Genomic DNA, 12,471 nt, shown 5'->3' with positions numbered 1-12,471 from the left:
GTGGTAACGTACCTGGACGTCCACCTGGACAGACGCCTAACATGGCGAAGACATATTGAATGCAAGAAACTTCATCTAAAACTAAAAGCCAGCAGCCTCCACTGGCTCATAAACTCCCGATCGCCCCTGTGTCTGGACTACAAGGTCCTGCTCTACAACTCCACACTAAAGCCAATATTGACGTATGGCTCCCAGCTCTGGGGGAACGCGTGCAGTACCAATCTAGACATCATACAGCGCGCCGAATCAAAAATCCTGAGAACTATCACTGGGGCACCATGGTATATTCGCAACGAACAAATCCACAGGGATCTCGGCATTCCTGCAGTTAAGAACGAAACAGAAAAACAAAAAGCGTCCTACAAGGAGAAACTCTCCACCCATCGAAATCCTTTAGCAAGGGACCTGATACGAGTTTTCAGAAGAAGCCGCCTACTACGTAACGACCATCCAACCCAGCCATAATTAGTCAGGGCCATTTACTCTGTACCAGTCTCATGACTGCTAGTTAGGTAGTATTGTAAGATTTGATACACTTATTGTTAGTCTCATAAATGAGAAGATTCAATAAATAAAAGCAAAGCCTAAAAAAAAAAAAAAAAAAAAAAAAAAAAAAAAGGATCGGTCATTCAAGCCAAATCGTAAACTATACTCTTCTGATTCCTAATATGATACAGCCGCGTTAATTAATGATTTCACTTAAGATTTGACAGCACCTGAAGGTTCTACGCAAATGCCAGCAAGACGACTATATGGCTCTTTTTACCAATTTTTTTGGAGCGATAACAGAATACTGCTCCAATGAAGAACATTGTAATTGAAAAGTATATTAGCCAGTTCATTAGAGGTCGAAAGTCAAAATGGTCTCGCAATGAAAATTTCAGTTTGCTGGTTTCTTAAACTAAAAAATATTGGAAAATTAGAAAAAATATTATGTTCTTGCGAAAGCAAAATTAATTTTAATTATTTTTTTTTTTTTTTTTGTTAATAATAATTATAAAATGTGTATGCATTCGTGGGTAGGAAAATACATTACTGCGTGAATACTGCAATGAATAATCCATAAATGCATAGCATATCTAATTGTTTACATTTTTCGATCGGTGGGACTGTACTCCGATTAAGAAAAATATCATATATGAAAACTGCATTACTGTTTCATAGCGTAATTACCAGAAATTTCATCTCAACATCTTGAGCGGAAATAAATTCCAAAATGTTTATTACTGTTCTATTCTACTCATTTTATTAGAACAAAATTTCTGTTTTACCATGACTATAAGTACAAAATCAAATATAAGATAAAAATTAGGGAACATATTTAAAATTAATACTTTTCACAATATTATTTGTGTGACCTTTAACAACAAAGGTTTTTTTTAATTCTTGTCCTGACATGTAAGAATAACAGAACAGAAAAGAGTGTTCTAGAATGATGCGCATAAAAGAGACAGGGTACATTTTTAAGTGTGTCTCATCCCAACGCATACTTTGGGCTATGTCTTTGAACACAACCGCATTTCACGCCACCGCATTTTAAGCGAGTATAATTGTAATGCTCAAGGTAGTCAGGTATTCAACGGTAGTTTCACCACTTTATGCAAAAGTTGTCTTCTACGGAGAATATTGTGGACAACTTACAATATGTCAAGAAACTGTTTACACAATGAAAATGAACTTTATTTTTTGACTTTGCATGCAAAATTAAACACTTTCCTTTCAATTTTATAAATTTTTTTTAATAAATAACGACTATTCTGTGTATTCTCTTTTAATTTGTGAAAAAACAAAAACATAACATTTCACAGGAACATAATAATAAACTAAAATATGAGAATACACTTTTTTGTTCTGTCAAGAAACTCTTTACACAAAAACTATTTTCTTAGTTTAAATCCAAATATTAGGAAACCTATACTATTATACCCTTGCAGGGTATTATAATTTCAGTCAGAAGTTTGCAACGCAGTGAAGGAGACCTTTCCGACCCTATATAAAATATATATTCTTGATCAGCATCAACAGCCGAGTCGATCTAGCCATGTCCGTCTGTCCGTCCGTTTGACCGTTTCTACGCAAACTAGTCCCTCAGTTTTAAAGCTATCTGAATGTCGGAACGGGCCGGATCGGACGACTATATCATATAGCTCCCATACAAATGATCGATAAATGTTTAGAAAAAAAATTATAACTTTGCCGTTTTTCAACATTTTTGCACAATTTTATATTATTTCAAAATTTCGATAAAAATTTCATGAAAATCGGACGACTATATCTTATAGCTGCCATAGGAACGATCGGGAAATTAATAGGAAAAAAATTATAACTTTGTTGTTTTTCAACGTATTTTCATCTACTCTGAGATATAAGCTTATTTTATTATTCTAGAATTTTGGTATAAATTTCATGAAAATCGGACAACTATATCCTATAGCTGCCATAGGAGCGATCGGTAGATGTATAGAACATGTAAAGGTGTGAATGTAAAACTGTAACTGTCAAACTGTAAACATAATAATTATAGGTAAAATGTAATGAAATAATATCTTCGGCGTGCCGAAGTTAGCTTCCTTTCTCGTTTTTTTCTAATTTCAATATTTTGTATGACCCCCCTTAGCATTTACTACAAACTAGAGACGTTTTTTCATGGAATTGATTAATTTTGGTATATCATATACCAATTGAAGCTTTAATTATTGCCGTTTTGAGAGCTTGGCGGTTTTTGGGCTGCCTTTTTCCCACTTTTTTCTTTGGATACGCCCACAAATTTTCAATGGGGTTAAGGTCAGGGCTTTGTGGTGGTGTATCAATCATTTTACCACAGTTATACAGCAGCTAAGTCCCCACGTTATGTTCTTTTTGCTTGGGGTCATTGTCTTGGTAGAACTTAAAATTTGGCTTATTCTCATAAATAAAGCCAAATTTATCCGCACTTGGCCGTAAATGGGTCTTAAAAATGTTCAGATACTGCTTAGAAATCATTGTATTTTTAATGAACGCTATCTCTCCGACTCCTTTGCTGCTGATGCATCCCCAAATCATCACTGACAATTTTTCAAACCTAGCAGTTGAAATTATGTTCCGATTTTCCAGAGCTGTTAGTGCCTTGCGCCACACTTTAGTTTGACCATCGGTGTAATACAGCATAATTTTGGTTTCGTCACAGAATATGACGTCATCCCAATATTCCTGCGGCTTGCAGATCATGTTTGCAGCGAACTGTAAATGTTTTTTAACGTTAATTGCAGAAAGCAAAGGTTTCTTGCGAGCAAGACTGGAGGAGTATTTATGCCGCAGAATGCGAAAGCAATCTGTGTAAAGAGTTTCTTGACAGTACTAAAATTGTGTAATCTCATTTTTTGTCTTCTTCTTAATTTTCTTTTGAATGTTTTGATTTTGTTTTTTGACTAAATATCTAAGCATACTCCAATTAATAGTATGGCATTAAAAAAATCATAAAATTAAACAGAAGAGGCCCATTTTGGCATGCAAAGTCAAAAAATAAAGTTCATTTTCGTTGTATAAACTGTTTCTTGACATACTGTATGTATAATTTGATCTTATAGTTTTTGTTGTTTTACTACACATAATATTATTGCAACGGCTAACCGCAACAAAATTATTACAAATATACTTACTTGAATTGCTGCTCGAGCTCCACGACTTATTGCTGGCATGACACTTGTATGCTTTACACATTGTTTTTTTTGACTGTAACTTAAGCCATTGATGCCAAAACAATTTTTTGGATTTATATCAATTTGTTCAGTATAAGAATCTGAAGATGTGTCATTATTGTTTTCATTTACAGAAGACACATTGTATTTGTCACTTAGAAAGTCCTGCTCGCTAGCAACATTTGCGGATGTCATCACAATATGATTCTGATAATAACCTTCAGTTTTTGAAAATGGTATCGGGTTATATTCTGAACCAATTTCTATGTCGTCCATGTGGTTATTGGTTCTGGGTTGAGAACGTTCTAAACGTGACAGTAATTCTTCCTCTGATCGTTTAGATGCTGAAGTAAATGTAGAGTGAACTTTAAATGAATCTGGTATCTCAATAGATACTGCGAACCGCTTGGTGTTATTAATTGTTTGTACAATTGGCTGAAAATTGGGTTGTATATATTCTGATTGACCTCGGAACCAGTCATCACGTTCTCGCTGCCGCTGTTGTTCCTCTCGACGGCGTTGTCGTATACATTTTGGCGAGTCAGGATTACGCAGACAAGGCGGGCGTTTCGTTGTGCGTAATACAGGTGTTGTATTAATGATTGGTATAATTTGTGCATCTGCCGGAGCAGTTGTTGACTGTATTTCATATAACAAAGGCACTTGAGTCTCTGTGGAAATTTTCTTGTCAGCATCAATAATGTTAACATCACTGGAATTATCTATAGGGTTAAGAAAGAACAAAGAATTATTTATACTTTCCTCGTTGTCATAGAACTTACTTATCTGGTGATACCCAGGAGATTCTTGCAGAACCTTATGAGTTGGTGGGGCAATGGGCGCTGAATACTGAAAAATTGGTCTTTGCGGACGCTTTACCGGCTTGGCAAAATTTCCATCCAATGGCTTAGTCTTGTCTTTTTGTAGACTAGGGAATTTAACAAACTTCGATTCAAAGTTTGTGTTGGTTTTGGTCATATTATGTAGAAACAGTATGTGTTTCTTTAAGTCATCGATGTTAGAGGTGGAACTAATGGTCAGTTGTGTTGAAGAACTACTGGATGCTATTGTTGACTTTTCATTTTTGAGGACAGAGGAAGTTGGTTTTATACCAAGCAAACGAGGATCAGGTGATATATTCTTTAAAGCCATGGGTACTATGAACTTGCGGTCTTCATCTGTTAAGCTGGCCGGTAATCCATTTTCGTCTGTATCTTCATCAAGAAGTATAATTTGCTTTTGATTCATTTCCTCCTGTATTGGATGAATACGGCGAGATGCTGTGCTTGGCGGATCAAATGTCAGTCTTTTTGTGAGATCGGCTTTAACGAAACCAGTCGTTGAGTCTCTTAGGTCGATAGGCTTAATAAAAGTACCGAGCTTACGAAGACCCTCTTGATGCATATATGCTTGTTCATCTTTAGTAATATTTAGCGGAATACTTGTATTAGCTAGTTCTTCCTCCTTAATTCCAAATTTAATAAAAGGTGATTTTAAGCCAAGGCATCTAAGAAATAAATAAGAAATTAGTGATAGAATAAAAATATAAAACATTTACCTCAATGAATTTAGCTGTAAGCAAATACATAAATTTTAGCACAGAAATGACTGGCAACAAGATTACACACTTCTATACCAGTAGAGGTCAGGCTTACCGCGGTAACTAAAACGGAGGTAATTAGCGTGGTAAAGGTAATGGCAGCGGTTATAATATTTATAATAGAAATAAATATAACCGCAATAATGGTTAGTACAATAATAATAACAACAGATGACGAAGTAACTACAAAAATAACAATTGTCAAAATGGAGGTAATAACTATAGTAGTAGTATAGTATAATCCAATGTAACAAAATAGAAAATCGTCTTATCTCAAGTTTTGAAAAACTGCCCACCATAGTTCCAGACACAGTTTACTCAATATAACCGAACCGCTAAGTACGAATATTTTTTAGAAACAAAAACTAAGATTAAAGAGTTGGAGGGATGATGAACAGGTCCTCATACTCCTCATAGCCAAAAACACGAAATTAAAGATCAGGTAAAAAATTAATTAACCATAAAATTGTGGAACTATCTGTATCTGACTTTAACAGCACACTATTGTTAGATCCGAAGAAGTCCCTTTCGGACTCAGACAAGAAGAAAATGCATAAAGTCACTAGTTCTAGGACATAATTCCACTGATAAAGGAATCTTGTTTGATGACAAAAATATACGACCTCCACCAGTCCCATGTGATGCGGAGAGCGCTGCATTTTTCAATTATTACAGACTTTTTTTTCATTCTCGTCACATAACTAGGTTATGTAAATGGATGTACAATTTGAATAAACAGTTGATTGCCACCATGCATTCGAACACCTTAAGGGCGGATTTACATGTAAACGGTCAAAATGTAGACATTTTTCGTGAATTTTTTAATGTAGGAAATAGTTAAGCAATCTTCGTGAAATTTTGGAGATAGTTAAAAGTGTAATCGGAGATGATAAAAAAATTTTGTTATGAAGAATAATGGAAAATATGCCGCAGCGCCTCGTGCTTTGAGTTCCCGGGCTATGGAAACGATAGAGTGCGTAATTTGTGTCGGAAACCTTAAACAACATTTCTTTGTATTCATTACATTTTTACCTTTTATTTAACCTAAAAAACCAAAAAGAAATTATGACAAAAAGATTAAATTAAGTTTTGAAGGAAAAATGCCATTTTCAGGTAATCAGATTTCACTTCCCACCCTTTTTTTTAACAAATAGTACTATTAATTTGTATTACCCTCATTTAGGTTCAAATAGAAGTTAATTTCATGCTGATCAAAATGATTTGATTTTTGAATCACTCCGATACATAGTTTTTTGTGAATCGCGTCCATAGCATAGGTAAAAATGCAAAAATTATAAGCTGAGAAAAAGACGTTTATACCTTGCATGCATACTTGATTTGAGGCACTTAGAGTTGGAATTCGATAATGAAACTTACACAGTATATTCTTTAAGTAACAAACAATTTGTTAAACCAATAAAAAAAATTTGCCAACAAAATGTTGCTTATAGATAGTGGAAGGCACTATTATCGAGCTGGCTAGACCCTCAAGATTTTCAACCCCAACTCTGTAGCTAAAAAGCCCCCAGTGATCGACGCCAGAGGCGTCTCTCGGTTTATCTTCCGCATTCTGGCTGTAACCGGGCGCTCTGGCTTAGGCCAAAGTCACCGCGGCATCTTCACCACCCTTTTCACTTGCACTCGTCGTTCACTGCGCAGTTCACAATGCAACGACAACAACAACATTCACCAAAGGCTGGAGCTTTGCCGGAGTTGTTGTATTTATCGTCCACTGCGCAGCTGTGGGGGACTGATACTCTTAACTTTTTTTATTGCTTCCGTCTGACATCAGTGTTTATGTTTTGCTGCTACCCCTACATCGGGCCACTGAAATGGTTGCTTGTTATCTGCGCCCAATATTACCTAATTCTACAACTGATGTTCTGGCTGCGCTGCCCGCTCATCGTGAGCATGCACCACCCGTCTTTTCAACAAATTGTGACAGCTCCATCCGGAAAATATTTTTCCAAAATATATACGAACGAGATCGGGATGCTGCAAAAACACAATATTCTAAGAGTGGAGGCATAGTTTGAGTTGCACATCTATCCGGCTTTGGAGTGAGGACTTGATTTTGGACCCACTTTGCGCGTCTCTTGCTGGACCTTGTAAGGATGTTTCTCTGGCCGGGGTGATCCTCAGCGATCCAGAGTGCCCCTCACAAAATTTATATTTCTGAGACGGCCGGGACATAAATTGCCAATGATTTTGAATGGGATTTTAGGGGGCGGCGAAGGGTTAAAACGGGTCCGTGTGACTATCCTGAGAGTCTTGTGACAGCGTCCCAGCCGCGGAATCAATCTAGCCCCGGCGGGTTTTTCGGTGGCGGGACTGGTGACCAGGACTGTTCCAGCGGTCAGTGTCCACGTCCGGAAATTTCCAGCGGCGGGACGACTTGTGTAGGACTGGGGAAGGGCCTGGAAGCTTCCGGCAGCAGATGCCCGGGTCCACGCCCAGAATCTTCCAGCAGCCAAACTGTATATTGCTAGTTTATTGTGCGCGAAAGAGGTAGCGAAGGCGGGCTGTTGTTCCCGGCAACTTTCGCAACTTTCTTGATTGGTGCGTGCTGACGACAGCGCAGTGTTCAACTCTGCGATCTACATAAGAAAAGGAGTGGGCGCTTACATTGGATGGGGGCAGAACACTCGCGCGGTATGTCCGCGAAGGAATGCTTCGCGCGGATGCCGCTTCCAAACTATGACTCCTCCTGGTTTCCTCGCCTCTGCTCGATCCTGAGCTTAGTCATGATCGTTGCGCCGAAACTGGAGACTGCTACTCAATTTTCCTCGCTCCTCAGCATTGCTGGCACAAAGTTTTCCACCGTGATGGTGGTTCGTAAGAGGGTCACCATAGTGCCTCATGACCACAGAATGTCCACGACCGAGTCTGCTCCTTAGCCAGTATATCTATAGGGGGGTTGTCAGCTATCACTAGTGCCGCCTGATCCGAGACCGTCCTAAACGGACTGCAGAGGCGACGCCATGGCATGACTCCAAACAGGGGCAGCATACAGCTTGGTCGCTCTAGACCCGCCCTCCCCAGCAGGAGCTTGCTTGGTTGCCTGGGCCATGGATCATTATCCTGACCAACGCTCTAACTGTCGTAGCGGCCTTGGAACTTGCATACACCAGATGCTCCCTAAATGAGAGTCTCGTGTTGATCATCACTCCTAGATATTTGATCGCTGCAGTCGTTAGCCACGCGTTAATAATAGCAATACTCTGGCTGCTGATCTCCTCCGCTCCTGCAATCTCCTTGTCGACAGTCTTCCGCGAAGCCCACAATCTCCGTTCTCCCTGGAAGTGGAAGACGGAGGACACTGTCATACATTGACGGACCCTTGTGGGACCCCGCACGCATCTGGTTTAGCAAATAGATGGGTACCCCAAAATTGGACAAGACGTCCAGTATACAGCCCCATATCGACGTATTAAAGGCATTGCGGATGTCCAGGGTAACTATGAGGCCATATTCAGCGCGTTTGGCGCCTTCGCCAGCTTAATCCTTCCCGCCACAGCCAACATTTCTTCTTCGGAGATGGGCTCGAGCTCGTGCAGCGAATCTGTGCCAACCCCTAGGGCAAGCTCGGGAATAGCCATCCTGGGGAACAGGTGCGCGACTACCTACTCGAAGTTTTCGTACAGTGGGTCGCGGCTCTTCGCTCTTCGTGCAGCCAGCGTGGTCGTTTGTACACCCCAATAAGCATCCAGTACACTGCCCAGCTCTCGAGCGACTAGCGAATGTGAGGTCCACCACTGAACCAGCTCCCGCCCGGCTAAATGTGTGTCCCTGACCTACAATGAGTAAAGCAAAATCCAGCATCGAGAGCACTTCCAGCTGGGTTTTGCCACGGGCGTTAGTGGTAGCGCTACCCCAGTCGACCGCCCAAGCGTTGAAGTCGCTTACAAGCCCGACTAGGGGCGAAGTGTATACTGTAGACTCACCAGCCTCCATCTTTGGCACGCACTTTCATGCCTTGTGTTTATGGTCTTCTCTGGAAGACGCCACCAATGGGCAGGAACGGCTACCGGGCTGGTGACTAGTGTCTTTCCTTTTAAGCTGTTCGCACTTAAAGCAGTTTGCTGGTTTATGGCATGCTGCCGCCTTATGCCCTTCTTGTCCACATTTAAAACAGGTCTTGCTTCTATCTACGGTGCTCCGGCACCGTCTGGCGATGTGGCCCGTGTCTAAGCACCTGAAGAATTTTAGTTGAGGCTCGAGCTCCTTGATCTGGCATTTTGTTCATCCGACCTTCACCTTGCCGAGTGTTGAGTGTGTTAAGTGCACCTGCCAAGCCAGCCGGGACCGTAAAAGTTGCGACATGGTATAAGGCGACAGCATGTCATAAGTGAGCGAACCGCGTCAAGTGCGAACAGCCTAAGAGAAAGGACACTAGTCACCAGACCGGTAGCCACTCCTGCGCAATAGTAGCGTCGTCTAGAGAAGGCCATTACCACACAGGGCATGGAAGTGATTCAGATTAATCTGAAAGTCACTGGGATGTTTGGGATTTTATTAAAATAGAGCAGCCAATGTACCGCTCCAAACTTTCATGGGTTTCTGGTTTTACAAATAATTCTTATGAGCTAAAGAGGGTTAAGTCTCGTAGCTGCGCTGTCAACAGCGGCAGAGGAGAGACGGTTATCTATTCTTAGGTATATAGCTGTGCTCGCTTAGTCTAGAGCGCGAAGGAAAATGCATATACATGTGTGGTCCGCATGTGACAATTATGCCGACACTTGCACTTTCCGTTAACCGACCGAAGTATACAGACCGAGTCGTATTTCGGCCACTTGACTTAGGGACTGAGAATAAAAAAATTATATTTTATATTTATGCTTTAATAATAATAATTTTAAATCTTCTCCAACCCGTTTGCGCGACTTAAATATCTCTTTTACAGACATTTGTTGTGTAATTTATATACTTTCTGTCGAGAGAGGCTGTAAATGAAACGAGCGTCTGACGTTGTTGAGTTGATATTTCAAACTAAATTTATTTCTTAAAATCTTAGCTTAGGTAGCTAACATGCGAATGGAAATTCCTTATTTCTAGACCCACGGATCGGTATATCTCCGACCGCGGGAAACCTTTTATGGTCTTTATCTTTAACATATGGTGACCACTCGCAGGAGGTCATATAACCCACCAAGCGTTCTAGGTACCTAGCTGAGATAGGTATGCACATTTGCTAGAGTGCAGGACATCTGCATCCCAGACGCAACAATTTGGTGTTGTTTTATTGCTTAAACATAGACAGGCTCCTATCTCTCTGATATTCATAGTTGTGTGTTCTTTCTGAACACTTTCAGAAATTGATTTCCAACTAAGATGTGACGCGCAGACGCGCACAACGATATATAAAATATAAAATAAGGATGATAATGGATAGATAGAAAACTATGAATATGGAATATGGAATAGATTTGAATTAAATGCGCGCGCGCGCCATGATCAGGCGCAAAGGGTCACACTGGCCCAAATGAGGATCTGGCCACACTCTTAATGGCAAATTTCTCCGGGCGCGTCGGTCATACTCAGCCGCACCGGAGCCCTATATAAGGCGAGCTCCAGCCCTTGGGAGGCATTCAGTTTTCGGCCGGCGATCGGCCAAGTCCTCTACAGGAGCAAGGGTAAGCCAACAGGAAGGAGCCGCATAAGGAGCAAAGACGAGTAAGGTATATTGGTAAAGTGGTAACTAATAGTCGGACCCCGACCATATCTTACGTCTATAACTTGTGGAAGACCTTAGGGCCTCTCGGTACGTCTCAATATTGGAAGACCTAAGGGCCTCCCTATAAGTCTCTATATATCTCGGTAGACCTTAGGGCCTCCGTGCACGTCTCAATATTGGAAGACCTAAGGGCCTCCATATAAGTCTCTATATATCTCGGTAGACCTTAGGGCCTCCGTGCACGTCTCAATATTGGAAGACCTAAGGGCCTCCATATAAGTCTCTATATATCTCGGTAGACCTTAGGGCCTCCGAGCACGTCTCAATATTGGAAGACCTAAAGGCCTCCATATAAGTCTATATATCTCGGTAGACCTTAGGGCCTCCGTGCACGTTTCAATCTTAGAAGACCTAAGGGCCTCTAACAACTTCTCAGTATTAGAAGACCTAAGGGCCTCTAACAACTTCTCAAACTTAGAAGACCTAAGGGCCTCTAACAACTTCTCAATCTTAGAAGACCTAAGGGCCTCTAACAACTTCTCAATCTTAGAAGACCTAAGGGCCTCTAACCACTTCTCAATCTTAGAAGACCTAAGGGCTTCTAACAACTTCTCAATCTTAGAAGACCTAAGGGCCTCTAACAACTTCTCAATCTTAGAAGACCTAAGGGCCTCTAACCACTTCTCGATCTTAGAAGACCTAAGGGCCTCTAACAACTTCTCAATCTTAGAAGACCTAAGGGCCTCTAACCACTTCTCGATCTTAGAAGACCTGAGGGCCTCTTACAACTTCTCAAGCTTAGAAGACCTTAGGGCCTCTACAAACTTTTTCTCTTAGAAGACCTTAGGGCCTCTAACCAACTTCTCGATCTTAGAAGACCTTAGGGCCTCTACCCACTGATCTCTTGGTGGAAGACCTCAGGGCCTCCGCATATTTCACTAATCTGAAAGACCTTAGGGCCTTCACCGATTACTTTCGCTCATCTAGGAAGATAGACCACTCGAAACCCCAGCACGGGAACGGGTAACGGACCCCAGGGCGACGGAACGCATCTCGAAAAGGACGAGCGGACGGCGGACCACCGGGCGACGAAACGCAGCCGAAGAAGGACGACCCGAGCCGGCGTACGACGAACTGGAGCAGATATTTTCAATTGCCAACACCAAAACCCCGTCTTACCTCTTTGTACCCTTATCTACAATAAATTGTTTAGTCCATGTATAACCTAAATATCGGCCTTCTCCTCTGATACCCGGATCGAGAACTTCCTTGCAGCAACCACCTCAGACAACAAATAAATATCTGAGACGAACCCTGGCCATCCTTGAGCCCCGAGGTATGACTAACCGTCACAAAGACTATAAAGACTAATATTAATAATATATGGTAATTGTTTTTTAGTCAATCTTGTTTACTCATATTTATTTATTATGTTAGCAGTGGGGTCCACTGTCTTTGAGTTTCAAGTTATATGCCGTGGATAATAGTGTTTTCATTACCGAGTCGATCTAGCCATGTCC

General features: G+C 41.0%; 1 protein-coding gene across 4 annotated transcripts in view; it reads right to left on the bottom strand.

The window, feature by feature from the left end:
* The window catches only part of Wnt5 (Wnt oncogene analog 5), a 166,720-nt gene that overhangs the window by 108,605 nt on the left and 45,644 nt on the right, over window positions 1-12,471 (bottom strand). For all 4 annotated transcript variants that reach the window (XM_070288060.1, XM_070288071.1, XM_041776506.2 and 1 more), the window contains exons 3-4: window positions 4,460-5,184; window positions 3,639-4,399 (exon numbers count right to left, since the gene is read on the bottom strand). In XM_070288060.1, coding sequence (XP_070144161.1) covers window positions 3,639-4,399; window positions 4,460-5,184 — 1,486 coding nt within the window. The remainder of the gene's footprint in view (window positions 1-3,638; window positions 4,400-4,459; window positions 5,185-12,471) is intronic.

This window comes from Drosophila kikkawai, chromosome 2L (genome assembly GCF_030179895.1).
Source record: "Drosophila kikkawai strain 14028-0561.14 chromosome 2L, DkikHiC1v2, whole genome shotgun sequence".
Classification (NCBI taxonomy): Eukaryota; Metazoa; Arthropoda; class Insecta; order Diptera; family Drosophilidae; genus Drosophila; species Drosophila kikkawai.
Note: the sequence above shows the minus strand (reverse complement) of the source record. Positions and strands in the feature narration are given on the sequence as shown.